Below are 19,053 nucleotides of genomic sequence, written 5' to 3' on the forward strand. Positions count from 1 at the left end.
CAAACACTCCCTACACCTCTAAAAAAACACTCCATTTACGGCGAAATTATGGTTTGGAGCAGCAATCTAGCTATCAAGGGGGGTTAACATCATCAATTTCGTCTGAATGCAAAGGTAATGTGTATATAAACCTTTCTCTACACGATTTTTAGGCGATTAACTTTTGATCACGTTGTATGATCTTCGATGTACTTTTCCGAAATTGTAAATCCGGACTGCATTCATGCGTTTCGGATTGCGTATTCCGGACTGCACCAGTACAGAAACTGTGTTCATTTTTTGACTCTGATGCACACTGTTTTCAGTCATGGTTGTTCCTGTTGATCCCCCAAATGATGATTTACCTCAGAATGAACCTCTTGTTGTGTTGCCGCTTCTTTTACTTGAAGATGCGCATGATTCCAAAAATGCCAAATCCGAGAATCCCCCACCATCACCCCCGAAAGTAGAGGATGCTCCTCCTCCTATTCCTCCTATTGTACCACCTCCAGTTATTGTTGTTTGTATTGACCAGCAAGAACATTTTACCACCAACCACAAGTTTGCAACACGGAATGATTTGTTGGAGTGGGTTCGAGAGAAATCTAGGAAGCTTGGTTTTTCCACTGTTATTGGTAAATACGATAACGGTGGCAATGGAAGAAACACATTTGTTACTTTGATATGTGAAAGGGGATGTTCATACACTGAGTACAAGAGAAAGGGTCGGCGCGAGATAGCTGGTTCGGTTAAATGCGAGTGTCCGTTTCGGCTGAGAGGTTACTTGTTGACTGGTGGTGATTGGAGCCTCAAAGTTGGTGATGGTAAACACAACCATGGCATGACAGATGTGTTGAAAGGTCATAAAACCGACGGTCATCTAAACCCAAATGAACGTGTTCACCTTGAAGAGATGGTGGAATCAAACGTTCCTCCAAGGCAAATGCTTACCAACTTAAAGAAGAGGAACCGTACCACTTCAACTACCATCGAACACGTTTATAATGCTACTTACAGGTATAGGCGGTCCATTACGAGGAATGACATGCAACATCTCTTGAAGTCTTTGGTTGATAATGGTTACGTTTATCATTGTAGGAAGTATCATAATTCTGATGAAGTCAGTGCTGTTTTTTGGGCACATCCAGATTCTATCAAGTTGTTTAACACGTTCTCCACGGTGCTTGTGTTGGATTCCACATACAAGGCAAACAAGTATCGTCTTCCATTGCTTGAGTTTGTCGGTAACACCTCTACTATGAAAACATTCTCTATTGCTTTTGCCTATATGATGTCTGAGAGGCAAGACAATGTTTATTGGGCTCTTGAGAGGTGTCGTGAGATGTTGCACTCCAAAGATCTCTATCCCAAATTAGTTGTCACTGATCGGGACAATGCTTTGATCAATGCTGTGGAAAAGGTTTTCCCTAAAGCTACTACTCTATTGTGCTCATATCACATTGGACAAAATGTGAGAGCAAAGTGTAAATTGGATTTCAAAGTGAAAGATGTCAAAGGCAAGAATGAGGAAGCAATCAAGACGGTTTCGGTGGTGAAGACTGTGATGGCTGCATGGATGGATATTGTGGACTCCGAAACGAAGGAAGCATATATTGATAATTGGACCCGGTTCAAAGTTGTATGCGCAAAGTTTCCTAAGTTTTTGGATTATGTTGAAAAGACAATTTTGGATCCGGTTAAGGAGAAGTTTGTGAGGTTTTGGGTTGACAAAAACCTTAATATGGGGAATACTACAACAAACAGAGCTGAATCTGCACACGCTCGGTTGAAAAAGTATATGAGTAGTAGTATGGGTGATTTGAGTACAAACTGGAAATCCGTTCATGCCATGCTAGAGTTGCAACATACCGCAATACATGCTTCGTTTCAGACGAGCATTATCATGCTTGAACATCGGTTCAAAGACAAGGTTTTGTGGTCTAGATTGATCCGGAACATTTCAAGGGAAGCTTTGCATCATCTCGTAGTAGAGTACAATAAAGCACTTGAAATTCAGATAAATCAAGATGTGGTTGTTTGAGTTTGATCACTTACGGATTACAGTGTGCGTGTATTATAGCTTTGAAGATCAAGAACGGCACCGCCATCCATTTGGAAGAAATTCATACCCACTAGAAGAGGTTGAGGTTCGAGTACGAGGTTGACCCGAAGCTTAAAAAAGAAGACATCTCTCTATTGCCAGAATGAGATATTCTCCAGGTATTTATTATGTTCTGCCCAGGATTTATGTTCTGCCCAGGATTTATGTTTCTGTATTCTGTACTGGTGCAATCTGGATTATATAATCCGGACATAATCGATGGGTTCCGGATTATATAATCCGGAGTGGTAGCATTTACCAAGTGCATTTAAGGCTCATGCAAAGGGTGTATCGGGAAGTTCTGGATTTTATATTCCGAATGATTTTATAATCCGGATTACCTTATGTATTTCAGAATATAAAATCATGACTGTATCAGTAGTAGTAACATAATGCAAGTTTCTGACTGTTTTCCATCAACAACAAAAATGACAATTTTTTACACATTGTAGGCCCGGTTCAAGGACGTCGATTACAACATGAAGGTGCATTTGAAAGAACAATTCCGACAATTTGTTTTACTGGAAACCACCTCTATGCGTCCACCGCCAAATAAGGTCACCACCAAAGGAGCTCCAAAGAAAGATAAGCAAAGCATTCGATCGACAAGGCGGTCCCCTTCCCTATGGGAGATTGTTGACTCCCAGGAGCAAGAAACACAGGGTTCACAGACACGGTCAACAAGGACGAGTAGAAAGAGTGCACGGAAAAGCAACATGTCTCCTACTCCTCCTAAGCCAATTCCAAAAAATCCGCAATTGAAGCCAACACCCGTTGAAGTCCACATACCACACAAAGACCAAATCCTAATTTGGATGCATGGCTTTATTGAAAAGGTTACGGATGTACCCTGGCCATTGTGGGTTCCGAGCAGTTGCGGTCCTATGTAACTTGACTGCTGATGATCACACATTAGTCTGGTACAACCTTTACAAAGAGCTTATCGATGTAGAAAATGGCTGCTATCGGAGGATGATTAATGATGATAGGCGGTATAAAGAGGTCTTAAACGCTCTATCCTACGCCGGTATTGGCAATGCACCACCAGATAAATGGATGACAATGCCGGATATGGGTTTCCTCATCGCACAGAAATTCAACCAAACGGTTGTTGTGTTGTCCATTGGGAAATCATAAACCTTTTTCCCTCTATGTGGTCCATTGCCGCCGCCAAGTATCGATCCGTTGATATGTCTGGCATATGTGAATGACAACCATTTTATGACATTGAAATTGAAGGATGGTTGTCTGATTCCTCCCACTTCCGCTCTATGGAGACGATACCATCGAGAGGATGCAAACACATGGCCTGATAGATATGCCAGCCGGATGACAGATTATAATGAGTTAAGTCGGGCGGCGGGTGTAGCGGTGATAGAAGATGATGGAGAATTGTACATTATTGAAAATCTTGATCCCGATGAGAGGGTTGGTGCTGGTCCTGGTCCTGGTGTGAAGGTTGAGGTGGATGATAGTCTCATTGATCTTTCGGTGTCATAGATTAGATATATATCATTAGTTTAGTTGAAATGTATATCATTAGGTGAAATGTGTAATGATATAAATTCAACTCTTTTTTGGTATAATATATATATATATATATATATATATATATATATATATAATCATTTTTTGATATTATATTTAAGTTAATTGTCTTTTATACAAACATATATAATGATTTATTGAAAAAAAAATGATAAAAACCACAATGACATGCAAATCTGTTTCAGTTCTGTGCACTGGTGCAATCCGAAGTATATAGTCCGGATGTGTCCGGATTATACAATCCAGAATGTCCCGAGGGTAATTTTAGAAAAAAATAGGGCGCGTTAGGAAAGACATAAGGTGGGAAAAGTAATTCTCTTATTAATTTTACTAAGATGGGTTAGATAAGATTAGAGTTCAACCATGTTGCAAGACCTTTGGTGATTGTTATTTCCTAATTTTATTTTTTTGTTTTTTGTTTTTGAGGGGGAGTCTTTTTAATTCATACTGAGAAGGCTTGTTGTGGTGTAGTTTGGTTGAAAAGGTATATCCAAGGAGAGATTTATGCAATCAGGGTTTTGTTTATAAACGAATTTTGTTTTAACATTTGTAGATAAATTTATCGACAAGGATGTTTGAGATTTTTAGCTAGTAAAAAACTAATTATGTGATTTTCTCATCATTCTCTCTTAACTTTCAAAATGTTTTATTGGTGTGAAGAAACATTCTGTCAAAAAACATATTTATGAAAATATTTAATATATGATTTTTCTTTTTGTCAAATAGTCTAGTGGCTACATTTCATTTTTTTTGAAGGAGGCTATAATTCATTTTGTAAGATGAATAAATGAGGTGTCCGAAGTTCAAACCTCAGCAACTGCATATAATAAAATGAATTCCCTCTGAGCAATTCTCACGGGGACTTTAATATATGAATTTATCTATTCAAAAATATTATTGAAATTTTAAGATTATAAACTATAATATTTCACACCAATTAAAAGTAAACTAGAAAAAAAGATGGAGTTAAACAAGGAAAATGCTGCTTTCTACAGATACGATATTTTCCCAACAAATATCAATTTATTTTTCCTATCCTACCATTTTCCAATATTCTATAACTAATAAAAAAAAACAATCTCGCTTACAGGCATAGCAAATCTTGTGATAGTAGTCCCGTGAGCATAGCTCAGTTGGTAGGACAATGCATTATTATATGCAGGGGCCGGAGTTTGAACTCCGGACACCCCACTTATTCACCTTATAAAGGTGAATTCTAGCCATTAGGCTACTTGATAAAAAAAAATCTTGTGATAGTAACGCCAGTCGCTTTCATCATCTCTGTATCATTTCTAAACCACTATCTTTCCAACAAAAATAAAACCCATTATTGCATCCTCAAATATAGATGGGACAATGTTTAATTTTTTAAAACAAAAAGAAATGAGTGAAGCGACTAATTAAAGGTTTGCACTAATGACCATCTTAAATCGATTTTTTTTATTAAGAAGCCAAAATGGAATTTATTAAAATCACAAAATGAATCCTGACCAGCACAAGGAGTGCTAGCTAAGAGTCGTAAAGTAGCAATATACAAAAGATAGATGGGGAGCACCCGATTCTAAACCCATAAACCCGTGCATCAAAACAAAATCTAAAAAACCTACACGAAACACTACCTAACAACCAAAAGAAAACTAACACCAAAATCAAAGACAAACCTCCGCACAACAAAATAAACAAAAATTGTATCAAATCCCTCAAACATCATCACAAGCTACCACAAAAACAACTTTCACCATTACATTCCACTGTTCGCACACAACCCCCAAACAATAACATAAAAAACCAACAACCTTTGAAAAACAGTCGGTAATAAAACCCCAAACAACACCATTAGCTCTCCCAAACACCTTCATCCAAAAACACACCTCCCAAAGAAACAGCAAAAACCGACCAAAAACCTCGGTAACATCATACAACAAGAAAATTGCTCCTCATAATTACACTCACAAAACGCCCTAAGGCCGAAACGACACAAATGCCCAATATACACAAACACCTCCACCAAAGCATACCTACATGTATATGAAAACCTTGTAACAACACATGCGCTACTTTTCCCCCACTTAAATCCAACCAAACGACTACGAAACCAATAAAAAAAACAGCCCGAACAGTTGAGATGACTTACACCTAAGACCAAACAATCGATAAACTAAAACTAACATCAACCACCACAAAACAATCCATAGAAGCCATTGAACGTCCACCGAAGAGCGACGAAACCACTAAAACCTAGAATCACAAATCAAAGACAAACCAAACAAAACCATCACCACGCACAGTGTTGCCATTGGAGAGCTGCAACACCGTCGTTTAAGAGAATCAGTGAGAAACGAACCCAGATTGAAAAAACAACAAACACCTTCGCCACAACAACAACAACAACAACAATTGATGTCACCTTAACGAAATCCACCTTTGTAACAACAACAAAATCCACCTTCACAACAACAACACGATATATCAATCCACAACAACAATAACAAACAAACCCTTTAGGGTTTAACGAAACCAGACCCTTTCGAATTTTGAAACCGTCGAAAACACCGGCCACCATCAAAACAAAACAGAACCTGCGAGCAACAATACACAACCGGTAACACAACGGCACCAAAACATCCACAAGCAACAATACACAACCAGTAACACAGCAGCAACAAAGCATCCACAAGCACAACAGTCACGAACACAAAAACACCACCTACGAACCGAAGAAAAACCCCTAATCACCACAAGATACGGCAAATTTACTAACCATACCCCGTGACGGGGAGGGCTGATGAAACACAGAACAACTCTGAACTAAAACAAAGAGAACGAAAACAATGACATCGGCGATTTGGAGAACAACCCGTTAAGATTGAATGGCGATGCAGAGATTAAAGAACTCGTCGCATCACCACTGTCAGTGTCTACATCGTATTGTTTGGATTTGGAGGAGGAGAAAGGGAGGAGTGGCTAGTTGTGTGGTTGTTTGTGGAGGTGAAGAGTTTTCGCAGGAGAGAGAATGGAGAAAGGGAGGAGCGGCGACTGTATCAATAGTTGTGTGGTTGTTTGTAAATCGAATTTTAATTACAATGTTTAATTAAAATGCATTGCTAATAGAGTTTTATATTACAATTACCAAATCCTATTAATCACCTAATTCAAAAACATAATTTTTTTCTTGTCAACTCACAAACATTACAACTTATTTCAGATTTTCAAAATTAACTTTCATAACATTTTTTGGCAACTTATTTCAGATTTTCAAAATTAACTTTCATAACATTTTTTGGAAAAAAAAAATTACAGCACTCACTAAATTATAGATAAAAAAAATCATCTACGTTAATGAAGTAATCAAAATATAACTTTTTTAATTCAATTTTTAACTTCTATAGTATCACTTTACCTTACCAAATTAATGACGATAACCATAAAATATGTTTTTTTTTTTTTAAAAATTCTAGCGTTTGTTCAAAAAAATAAAATTGTAGTGTTGAAGTAAATATTTCCCTTTCCTTCCATATCTTCTTCAAAGGGGCATTTCGCTTAAGCAAAGGCTCTGACATTCTCATTTGGCTTACAACTTAGCATAAATATTTAATCTGTGTCAATAAACTGACCTAGAATCTTTCTGAAAAGAGGGAATACACAAAACTTGGACTTGATTAGAAAAACTACTGGTACAATGTTATTTTGATTACTTCTGATGAGCAGGATGGTACAGATTTGGAGAGGTCAATGCTGATCACGAAGCAGAAGCAGAGTTCTCGTGCAGTAATACATATTCTCGGCTGAAATTAGAAAACAAACGATTACACAATAAATAATATACATTTATATTGGTTAACAGGGCATAAGCATTGCATTACATGTACATCATTTGAATGGTAAACTCATTTCTGTAGGCCAGAACAAGATATAGTTCCATGGATTCAAATATTATTCAATTTTTTTTTCATATTTCTTTCACCTTTCCTCCTCCTATAGATTCTCCTTTTCCACCCAAAGACCCTCCTTTTCCATTAATTACTATACGAAATCCTTTTTTTATTTTTGAACAATATACAGAATCCATTTTTTTACTGACAATAAACTTTCAGACCTGATAACATCAACTCTTTTCCTCAATCTAAGTACTTTGCTACAGCATCTTAGGTTTAATAATAAATGCTTCAGATTATATATTAAAACGATAATATAATGAAATTTTTCTAAATGGAATTGGAAATCGTTAAATATTCACATTTTTACCTAAAATTATTTTAAAATCAAACAAGAAATATATTGTTTGAACATTATGAAAAACAACTAATATACTTGTCACTTACCTACTATTACCAAATTTAATGGTGTCCTGCTCCCTAAGTTCATAATACCGTTGAGGTTCAATGGGACTATCCTGCAAAAACAAAGTATCAGATAGTCAATAATACTGATCCATCTTCAACTCACTATTTGCTATCACATATTCACATCATATGTACATCACGAAGAAACTAATCAAAGACATTCAATGACCACTCACATTAACGAATGTTTTGTTTGTGCTTCCGAGGTCCATTATGTAAGGCCTATTGCAGATCACAAAGATGTTAGGGTTTTACATGCAGAAAATATGGCAGTATATGTTGAGTAAACCATGAAAAAAAAAAAAAAAAGAGAATCAGTCATTACCTTGTTTGCTTTACTATCATACCATCAGGTTGCTCCTTTTCAACTTGCCTAATAAGAAAATAAATTTAATAAATTACAAAAATTTATCAGTGTGAAAACTTAAAACACCAACAAACAAAGAAACCCCCATGGAGTCGCTAAATTAGAGAAATACCGGAATTGAATAACAGCATGTTGCTTGCTGCAAGATGGATGATCTGTTGGGATATCAGCAACCCTTCTTTCTCTTCCAAAAAGGTAATAACTTTGGCGATGTATATATAGGGGCTCTGTCAATCATATACATTAATTTTAGCAAAATGCAGATATATAAAGCATATAAGTATCTTTGGAAGACAAAAACTTGCATTTCTATTCAGAACCATCAATGTTGAAGAGGATTTTCAGTTTAATAATTTAACTGTAAGAGTTGAAGAAAGGAAGTATGAATAAAATTAACTATTTGAAATTTATGACAATAAAGAAAATTGTACACAAGCAAGCAAGAAAGCATAAATACAACTTAATGTAGAGGTGAATAAGATATTGTCTAGTTAACTCACCCAAATGGCTATTGGCTCTGGTATTAAACTTTTAGAAACTCGTCTAATGAATTGCAAGGTAATATATATATATATATATATATATATATATATATATAGAGGGTGTATCAAGTGAGAGGCCTTTTTATTGTGAGAGATGAGAGGGTCTTTTATCAACCATTAGATCAAAATCAATGGCTTAAATTAAAACTCTTATTTTAGAAACACACACACTTGATCTTTTCCGTAATTTCATTCCAAAAGTCTGGACCGGACGACTCATCCTCATCTTCCAGACCCTCTCCCATGGATACAAGTGTTCATATTCACAAACTGATCATCTTCGAGATTGCATCTTGCTGGCCATTTGGGTTACAATTTGCAACTTTTCTTCTTTTTCTTCAGATTAACCTCACGTGAATCGAATTGAAAAATGGGTTGATTTTGTGACCACATGGGTTTCATGAATTTAATACAAAGAGATTGTTACTGTGAGAAGAACAAGTACGAATTAAGTTTTCGTTTTCCTTGATTTTTTCACAGATCTGAGAATATATAGAGTTCAATTGAATGGAATTGAAGAAATCAAAGTGAGAATTTGTAAACTAGGTTTTGAAAAGGTTGGAGAGAGACAACTATGAGTTCCCCTTTTTTTTTTTTTTGTGGATGAACCTGATGTGAGATGTCTTTAGATATCACTACGTTCTATTCTTTCAATTTTAAAATCAAAATCAAAATCAAAATCATGCTTCAAGGTCTAGAACATGGACAGAGAGCAACTTGAGAGAGATGAAGTGAAGGAAACACGCGTGAAGATAGATGAAAAGAAAGCGTGTGCATACTACTGTTTGAACCATTTGATTATATCTAATGGCTATTATTCAGTGCTCTCACCCTCTCATAATAACCACTCCTCACATTTGATACTCTCGCTATATATATATAGTGGTAACACTACTTCTAAATATCACATTGGTCAGGAGTCAGTTACACAAAATTCTACTGTACAACACAGGGAAATACAGCCAGGGCAAGGGGATTGTGATTATTATTAAAAAACATGAATACGTAAAGTTTAAGTAGAAGCCATAAAGATTTACCATTCAACATTTCACCAGTCTTGAAAACATAGAGCCTCCATTTAATATCAGGTTTTCGAGCCTCTGGTGGTTCATTGTACAACACAGTGATACCTGAAAAATATACACTGTTTAGGAAACAATTGAATGAAACGTTAACTCAATTAACCGATCAAAATAGATAGTTCTACATGTTAACAAATAGTCTCTCACCTCTGACTCGATTTGTTTCAGCTGCAAGTTGTCCTGATAATTCAAACGAAGGTTTTACCTGCAAATGATAGAGTATTTAAGAAAAACAATTAGGAACCTACATCCTCCTTTATACAAAAAATAAAACAATACTTGGCTTTTAATTTTTCAAATCATATTACATTTTTCTATTTTTCATGGACTTGCAGTGCATAGTTAATATGGTCAAACTAAGCACGGAGCACACATATTATTATGTACTCAATCAACATAGCCATAAATGTTGTTTCAGTGTTTTCTACTTCAATAAAACTTTTGAAATATTAGTCTCCTCATTTGTATTTTGTTTCCTTTTTAAAAACTGTCTTTCATTTTTTCTTTTTGAATGGTGAAGTGAAGTCTCACCAACAAATTTGACAGTGTATACTAGTATCTAGAGACTGGATGTCTCACTCTAGCTTCTAGCTTCCTTAAAGGAAGAGAAAACCAGAATCAAAATTATTGTAACCAATGAGGAAAGAAAAAGCTGAAGCAAATAGTTCAAAGCATCCATGTTTGAGTGCTTAGAAAAACAATATCTATACCACACATTGGTAACCTTGGTTAGATGTGATTCTTTCATATGCATCTAAATGAGCAACAAAAAGGGACATCTGAATATGGTGTTCGTGTGAAAATATCTAACTCGCCAAATTATCAGTAGAACCCTCCAAAGGTTATGGTAAGACTGATGTTGAACAATATGTAGCTTAGGAATATCGGAGTAAACAAGTTATACTTAGAAAAATAAATGCACAGGTTAAATTATCTGACAGCGAGCTTGACCCCTACCTCACAAGCACATACATATGCGGAGGACTCTATTAATTACTGGCACTGAGATCCTATGAAAAAAGGAACATTGTTACCTTTTGCTTTTCTTCCAGAGCCTCTTCAGCAGCCTTCATCTTCATTAAGGAATCATCCTCTTCATTCCTGACAAAGCAGCAACCAAGTTGTCATCAGAAACTATACCGGCTAAGTATAATCCATATGTGTGAACTACAACACAGTTTTAAACTTTTAAGAAAATATAGAAAAGTAGCAGGGGATATAAGAAATTATCTGAAGCAAAGTGGCAAGTTAATATCTTTTCAGTTTTTTACCATTACTATAACAATTTCAACTTTATTGCTGATCTCCTCAATTTTCACAACAAAGGTCTGCTCATAACATTTCTCTTAAACAAATGAGACTTCATCTCTTCTCATTTGCAAACAGAAACAGTAGGTCACCCTCTACATTCAGTTTCGATAGAAATTAATAATTTAATATTTAGCTTTGCATGTTATTCCAAGTACAAATATTCGTTGTGAGATCTGCACCAAATAAAGGAGTTGTGTAGCATATTCAAGCTCAAGGCCATTAGAATTATGATCTTACAATCACAATTTATTTCTGACGTTCTCATAGCAAATCTCAAATGATATGATCACATCAAGGCTAAGTTACATAAAATACATGAGGTAGCTCAAAGATAAATATTCTATCAAACATTAATAATAGTATGAATTCTACATAAGAGCCACCTTAATCATGAACTTCTGCACTTTCTAGATCTTTCAGTTACATTCATGTATAGCATATTCCAATCAATCATTCCAAAATCATATCTCTGATATTATTTCAATTCGTGACATAACTTGCTCAACTACTAATATTATTCTCTTTGATTAGCTTAACTCACTCTTTCTAACAGTAAGATTTCATCTCTATCTCCATATTACACGTCTACAAATTACAACCTATTTAAATGGTTGAGTAGCATTTGGTCTTCAATTGATGCTACCCAATTCTAAAAGCATACGTCTTCATTTATAATACACTAACTAATGTCTTTGGCCATTATTAAGCTAAATGCTACTAACAGCCAACAAGGTCTTGTCCTACTAGGTGTAGTCAACTACACATATTGAGGCTCCATTAAAAAACAAGTGTACCATAAAAATACATTTTCTTAATCCATAACTCAACTAGTTAAAATCATATGCTATACATAATATTAGTATATTCCATTCCGATCACCAAAGCAATAAATCCAAGACAGGCTCTCAAGTCTTCAACTATACTTCTACACATGTAACACATCTTAAATCTAATCTTTGCACGCTCTCAAGTCTTCAACTATACTTCTACACATGTAACACATCTTAAATCTAATCTTTGCACACGTCTGTAAAGTATATCTCCTGTTAATTTTATCCCACTGTCACTGCAATTGGGCAGTGAACCAGCTTAACAAGTTTACACATTATTTTAGATTTAGATTCATTTTCAATGATTTTATGAGGCCATAAAGTAGCTACCAACCCTCCTTTTTTTCTCATATGCAATTATGGACACAAAAATGCTGAGAGACAAATGTTACTACAAAATATAGCACTCTTATTCTTCTTAAAGAAAATTAAAACTGACAACTAAACAGGAGAAAAACATGAATATGCAATTTAAAGTTGAAACAACAGCTTACATCATTTCATCTCCTCTTGAGTTTTTTGCCTGCAAATATTCAACAGCAACCTAGATAAGCATCAATCCCAGGGAATATGAAAGCTGAACATGCACAGAAGCAAAAGAGGAGGCAGGACAAAACAGACTTCTCCAAAAAGGGAAAATAAGGGAAAATGGATATTAAACGCAAATAGTAAGAAAAATTAATTAACAAATTTTTAAGAACCACACAAAGAGGAGGCAGGACAAAACAGACTTCTCCAAAAGAAAATTCAATAACAATAAATCCTTATTCTTTGGATAAAGCAATATCAATCATGTCTAAGGCAATATAAAACTGAAATAACTCAACGAAAAAGGTTTCAAGGTATAAAATCAAGTCCTAAAAAATTAATAGGAAAGTATATAATCAAGTCATAAAAAATTAATAGGAAAGTATATAAAAACAAGATGTAAAATGAATAGCAAAATAAGAAATTTGACATCAAACGTTTATCCTGATTTGTAACCAAAAAAAAAAAAAAACGTTTATCCTGATTTTCAATTTGAAACAATTTTTTTATCTAGTTCTAATATCTTTTACTACATCTAGAGTCAAAATCAACTCACAATGATGATACAGGGAAACAAGTTCAAAATCCTAGACAATTTAAAAACTGAATAACATGGAACTATGGATATTAACATCAAGACAAAAAAACTTGCATCACAACTGCTTGCTCGTTGCTCTCTGCTCTTGTGGGGCGGTGCGCGGCAGTAGTGGTGGTGGGAGAGGGCGCCACAGATTGTATTTCTGGTGTGGTGTGGACATGTGGTGGTGTTAGGGTTGAAGAGAGCAGAAGAAAAAAGTGATACTCTCTGCTCTACTGATTTTTGTTTTTTCTCCAAGTGGTGTTAGGGTCGTTGGGACATAATTTTTTTTGAGGCCCCAATATTTTGGAGGCACAGCACCCCCAATGGCTGGGCCTGCACTTAATGTACTCTTGACACACAGGGGTTCTACAAGACCTCTCTACGCATGTGTAAACCGCCTAAAGGAAAGACTCTACGTTCTTTACACATGCTCAACTTTAGTGCTTCTCTAAATCTCAATTCAATGCCGATGTCAGGTGGCTCTGCAACCAATTCTGTGACCCTAGAACATGTAAATGTCCCTATTCAAAAGCATAGTGACTTCTAATAGGTTGTCCATGTACAAGCTAACAAGATCAAATCTCTCAGAATTTACACAGTTAAACGTTTAGTTTGTCTCCTTGCGCGGATGTGTAGTGCCGCATTTTCCTCAAACTGGTCCGAGACATACCGGCTCAAAAGCTGCCGCGACGATTGCCACTCGCTTGCGGGTGTGTTAACATAGATTTGAGACACTATCTCAATCAATTAATCACACAACTAAGGCAGAAACTATCATTCAAATAACTGACAATCAACTATTGTTTACTCGAATTTTGTAGCAACGTAAAACATTTATAGCCACCATCAGGAGGAGGTCATCGAACACTCTCTAAGATATTCAAATGCATCTGAAGTAAGATATCAACACTATTAGGATGCAGTTGAATCAACAACATCCGAAAAGTCTACCAATCACAAACCATCTGTATGGAAAATAATCTTGGTATCAATCAGCCTCTAAGATATTCATACATCCAAATAAGCTTTAAATTTCTCTAATTCTTTTCAAAACTCTATTCAATCAACCTCTAATAACACCTAAAATTCAAACCAGTTGATCCCAAAAAAAAACCTAGTAAGTGTCACTACCAACACTCAAAAAGTATGCAAAGCATAAATTTATTTCTTCTTCAATTCCATCAACAGCATAAAAAAAAATGCATGAAATTTTCGATTTTCAACAAAAAACAAGTGTAACAATACAGAAAGAATGAAACAATAATTTGAACTAGGGTTGGATATCACCAGACACCTCATCACGAGGCATTGAGTGACGCTGCGGCGACTGAGACCTATGTGTGCCCCTTCCATTGTGACGGTGCTCCGGCGACCTATCATGCTTCGACCTAGATGATCTGCCGTTTCTTCCACCATCATCATCATTCTCCGCTCTCCTCCTCTCCTTCCGGTCAACTTCATCCCTCTCCGAATCCCTCCCTCTGCTGCTACTGTCACGGTTCCTCTCATGCTCACGTTTGGGTTCTCGTTCGGATTGAATTTTCTTTAACCGTTTGGTTCGTGGAGAAGGAGAACGAGAGCGATGAGAAGAAGGAGGAGGAGAATCCGGTGAACGAGTTGAAGGTTTTCGCTTGTCTCGCGGCGGAGGAGAGATGCTGCGGTGGCTCCCGTGACGGCGAGTGGATGGAGAATGACGGCCCATGGTTGTTAAAGTGGTCTGCAATTGAGCTAAGTGACACTAAGTCTCTCAAACGCGGATTTGGCCCCAAACGTGAGTTTTCTCAAAAGCTACAAATTGGGCAAAGCTAAATCGAATCAAACAATTTGTTTTTGGGAGATTATTCACTTTATTCCCTCGATAGGAAATAAGTCGTCACTTTAGTCCTTAATGCATATAAATTACAAAATAATCCGACTCTGTTAGTCAATTTAACCCCTGAATGCAGACTTCGTTAGTCAATTTAGTTCCTGAATATAGACACCATTAGTCACTTTAGTCCTTGAAATTGACCAACAAAGTCTACATTCAGGGACTGTTTTACAATTTCTCTGTATTCAGGGACTAAAGTGACTACTCATTTTCCATTCAGGAACTAAAGACACTAATTCCCCATTTGTTTTTCTATGACATGTAAATTTACATAATTACCCATGTTGCATATTAACAACTTTCTTCTTCACAACACACACGCGAGTGATGGAGAAATAGAATGGGAGAAAAATAGTGAGATGGGAAAGAAGAAAGGTTAGAAGAGTAAGTGCAACTTGTTTTAGATTAAAAAATATATAATTTTTTTTTTTTGGAAATTTACGTAAAAATAATAGTATCCAAAAACAATTATAAAAAATGATCTTTATGAAAAACTATTTGAGATAGTTTTTTTTTTCCTTAAGAAATTTTTTCAAAATTTTAGTATACAAAAACAATTATAAAAAAATGATGAAATACTTAGAATAACATTTTAAGACAAGTTTTTCAAACAAATTTTACTTTTGAAGCTTTCCTTAAAAATTCATTTGTTAGAAAAATTATAACAAAAACATATTACACTACAAAAATCTATTTTTAAAAAAACTATAACAAACATGCCCTAACCCTTACTCTTTTTCAATGGAGATGTTTGACACATGGTGGAAACAAATTCAATGGTTGGGATTAAATGGTCAAATATAAGGATTTATCTTTGGGTAAACATTCATTTGTTTTTTGTCTTTGGATATGCACACCGCTCTCATGATGGTCTTTGACTATAGTGAAAACAAAAAAATCTCACTCCAAAACATGTTAGTCACTTTGGTCTCCAACGTTAGATTTGGTTGTTAACTCCACAAAAAAGTTAAGTTGACATTATTTATGAGACATGCAAGCTATGAGGTGGAAGCAGAGACCAAAAACGAAAGTAAACCAAAAACGCAAATCGAACTGAAAAACAAGCGGAATTCCGAGTTACCATTCAGATATGAAAATAGGCATCAATCGATGTAAGGGTTTATATAAGGTGAATCATGTTTGGAACATCGATTTGTGATTTCGAGTGAAGGTTTATTTTGAAAGAATCAAAAGATAAAAAAAATGAAGAGGAAAAAATAGTTTTGTATGGTGCGAAGAAGACTTACACAAAGCCAACGAAGATTAAGCATAAGTATAAGCATAGGAAGGTGAAGCTTGAGGTGTTGCAGTTTTACTAGGTTGATGATTCTTGGTTGGTGCTGGAACGTTTATCAGAAAGCTGATGCTTGTTTGAAATGGCATTTTTTTCTCTCTCGAATATTGATGTGACCCCTTGTTGAGGCAAAATCCCTAATTAATTTTAAAGATAACAAACCTTGATGATTAAGGAATTAATGGACTTTGATTAATTTCTTGGTATTTAACTTGTGCTCTTGAGTGTTTAACTAAGACATGAACAAAGTTTAATTCATACAAAGATTCAAGAAATCAAAGGACTTAAAGACTTGAGAACCCAATTAGAGTTCAGAAAGTTAAAATGAGTTCAGAAGGTTGGACAGAGTTCAAAAAGTTGTTCTGATGAACATCAAGAACCAATCCCATAAATTCATGAACCAAATGAAGAACATGCAAGGTTCACGTGACATAAATAAAATCCCAATAAAGTATATCGACTAAGATCAATCAAGGAATAGAGGCATTCATTTGATTAAAGTCAAAAAGGGCATCTTCAATGTTCATTCAAGACTATGAACATTTAAAGTACAAAACATTAGGAATATTCCATTAAGAATATCATCCTAGATGTTTTTCATACTACACTTCATTGATGTTTCACTATTAGGATTTGTTTACATCAAATGGGAGTCTTACGAATCATCCTAAGTGAAACAAAAGGAACATTCTGAAGTCCCTAGAGTTCAGAAAGTTCGATCCTGCTCCATGCTTTTCTGACATGAACAATACAGTGGTTGGAAAGTAAAAAGCAAATCTATAAGCAAAATCTAATCTGATTCAACAAGATTTCGACACATAAGGGAGTTGGTACTGTACAAAGCTAACCAAATCCCCTAAAGCATGGACTTGAAGTGACAGTTCCACTTTATGACATCCTGCATAGATTCCAAGACAAATTTCAAAGAAGATCTGACCCAGGAACATTCTAAAGTCGTACAAGAACAATCTTCATAGTACAACCCGGAAATTCATGTGATATTCATATGGTAAAACCCATAAATATATCTGACCGTTCATCCACATGAACCCAGATGAAGATCATGATGAACACAACAACATTCTGAAGTATTCTAAAAAAACACAACAACATTCTGAAGTATTTCAGTTTGCCCAGAATTTCAAGTAAAAGTTGGTGGGTCCTAGGACACGTGGCACAAGACTATTAGTCACACTCCAACGGCTACAAGAGGTCAAAACACTCTATAAATAGAAGTGGAAGGCTCCACATTACACACACCTTTGCAAAGCATACAAGAAAACAACATAAGAGTGTTTGAAGCTTTATCAAAAACATTGATCTCATAAAGATTCCAAGAAGTCTTTAAACTTGTGCATCAATATTTCTCTTATCTTTTTAAAGATAAATATATCTCTCCATTCTTCTCTTGTCTGATTTCAATCATTCAAACTCACAAACAAATTGTAAAGTCTCGTCTAACTTTAGGGGTACTAAAGTGTTAGTTTGACCAAAAAGGTGTAAAGTCTAAGTGGGTAACTTAGCAAGAAAGGTGTAAGTCTACTGAGGCTTAGAGAATACAGTTTTTGTAATTGTTCAGGTGAACAAGATTGTAAGGTGCAGGATTTGAGAAGTTATCTCAAGCATCATAATGGAAAATCTCACAAGAATGTGAGGAGTGGATTAACCCACATTGGGTGAACCACTATAAATTTTGTGTGTTCTTCTCTTCTCTTTATTCTATACATTCAGTAAACACAGCACACACAAACACATTTAATTATTTAAACTGTTTTTACACTAACACTTCAGAACTTCTGAAGTCTGTCTGTTAACTTAACCATTCCAAGTTTACAACTTGAGAATAATTTTAAAGTTACAGGTTTAATTTTTAAAGGGTCACAATTCAAACCCCTCTTCCTTGTGACTATTTTATTTACTTCACACCTAAGGTTGGTGCTGGAACGTATTTTTAGAGGGAAATAGATGGACACCTAAGGTCTCTTGAAATTAAAAATGTTCAAATTGAAAAAGAAATGAAGTTTTCATTTTCATGAATGTTGTTGAAGATAATATGAAGATGATGAATGAGTTGAGGGAAGAAGATGAAGAAATTGAAAAAAAAATTAAGTGTTGATGGTGATGACAGGTCATCTTACATTATTCTTAGCATGTTATTCAGTTGTTTTCAGTAGGTTTTAGCAGCAAAAAGAAGGAGTATTAGAACAATTGCCTATGATTTCGGGATTTTTGTAATGTTTTCTATATTTGAGTATGTATTTCTAGTTTTCCCGAAACATAGCAATTTTAGGGGTTTTTTTTTGAAGTAATTCACGAAGAAATCATGCAAATCAGCAAATCAAGAACATCCGAAGAATTGTGAAGATTCAAGGAATCAAAGAATGAAGATTCAAGAGTCTTCATAAGACTTACAAATGGGAGGAATTATGTTCCTAACTCCTGAGTCAAGTTATTTGAAGACGAAGACCTAAAACGACGGTAAATCGGTGAATTTGGGCCGAGGAAGAGATATCATGCGCCTAGCACATAAATCATGTGCCTAGCACGTGGAGAGGCATCCATGCGCCTAGGGCATGGTTTTGCTCTCTCTCTCTCTCTCTCTCTCTCTCTCTCTCTCTCTCTCTCTCTATGCGCTAGGCACACTAGCAATATGCCTTGTGAATATCAAAATGTGGGGC

At 35.5% G+C, this 19,053-nt stretch overlaps 2 protein-coding genes and 1 pseudogene across 4 annotated transcripts; 2 read left to right on the top strand and 1 right to left on the bottom strand.

The window, feature by feature from the left end:
• The first annotated feature begins 301 nt into the window (after positions 1-301).
• LOC146938012 (uncharacterized) lies at positions 302-2,115 on the top strand (annotated as a pseudogene).
• Positions 2,116-2,559: 444 nt separating this feature from the next.
• On the top strand, positions 2,560-3,580 carry LOC146938013 (uncharacterized). The gene is made up of 3 exons (XM_085749566.1): positions 2,560-2,834; positions 2,917-3,187; positions 3,320-3,580. Exons 1-3 carry the CDS (start codon positions 2,560-2,562, stop codon positions 3,578-3,580), a joined length of 807 nt encoding a protein of 268 aa, XP_085605692.1.
• Positions 3,581-7,115: 3,535 nt separating this feature from the next.
• On the bottom strand, positions 7,116-14,981 carry LOC146938014 (FHA domain-containing protein DDL-like). 3 transcript variants are annotated; one of them, XM_085752071.1, is made up of 10 exons: positions 14,506-14,981; positions 12,598-12,626; positions 10,997-11,063; positions 10,110-10,167; positions 9,918-10,010; positions 8,451-8,565; positions 8,297-8,344; positions 8,148-8,193; positions 7,951-8,021; positions 7,116-7,413 (listed from the first exon to the last, which is right to left on the bottom strand). In XM_085752071.1, the coding sequence occupies exons 1-10, from the start codon at positions 14,911-14,913 to the stop codon at positions 7,368-7,370; spliced, it is 981 nt and encodes a 326-aa protein (XP_085608197.1). In that variant the 5' UTR covers positions 14,914-14,981; the 3' UTR covers positions 7,116-7,367. The 3 variants fall into 3 exon arrangements, with proteins under 3 accessions (XP_085608197.1, XP_085608196.1, XP_085608198.1); XM_085752070.1 differs by having other exon boundaries at positions 12,598-12,647; XM_085752072.1 differs by having other exon boundaries at positions 14,499-14,981.
• Positions 14,982-19,053: the final 4,072 nt, after the last annotated feature.

The sequence above is a fragment of the Medicago sativa genome, chromosome 3, assembly GCF_051527215.1.
Source record: "Medicago sativa cultivar Bolivia chromosome 3, Bolivia_mono, whole genome shotgun sequence".
In the NCBI taxonomy this organism is placed as follows: Eukaryota; Viridiplantae; Streptophyta; class Magnoliopsida; order Fabales; family Fabaceae; genus Medicago; species Medicago sativa.

Excerpts from the sequence above, each read along its gene's own strand:
- LOC146938014 (XM_085752070.1), bottom strand. The coding sequence starts at position 14,913 with ATGGGCCGTCATTCTCCATCCACTCGCCGTCACGGGAGCCACCGCAGC. Across the intron at positions 8,345-8,450 it reads CATGCTGTTATTCAATTCCG|GCAAGTTGAAAAGGAGCAAC; the intron begins GTATTTCTCTAA and ends TTTTCTTATTAG. Across the intron at positions 7,414-7,950 it reads ATTAAATTTGGTAATAGTAG|CCGAGAATATGTATTACTGC; the intron begins GTAAGTGACAAG and ends TTCTAATTTCAG.
- LOC146938013 (XM_085749566.1), top strand. The coding sequence starts at position 2,560 with ATGAAGGTGCATTTGAAAGAACAATTCCGACAATTTGTTTTACTGGAA. Across the intron at positions 2,835-2,916 it reads AAGCCAATTCCAAAAAATCC|GTTACGGATGTACCCTGGCC; the intron begins GCAATTGAAGCC and ends TTTATTGAAAAG. Across the intron at positions 3,188-3,319 it reads CACAGAAATTCAACCAAACG|GATGGTTGTCTGATTCCTCC; the intron begins GTTGTTGTGTTG and ends TTGAAATTGAAG.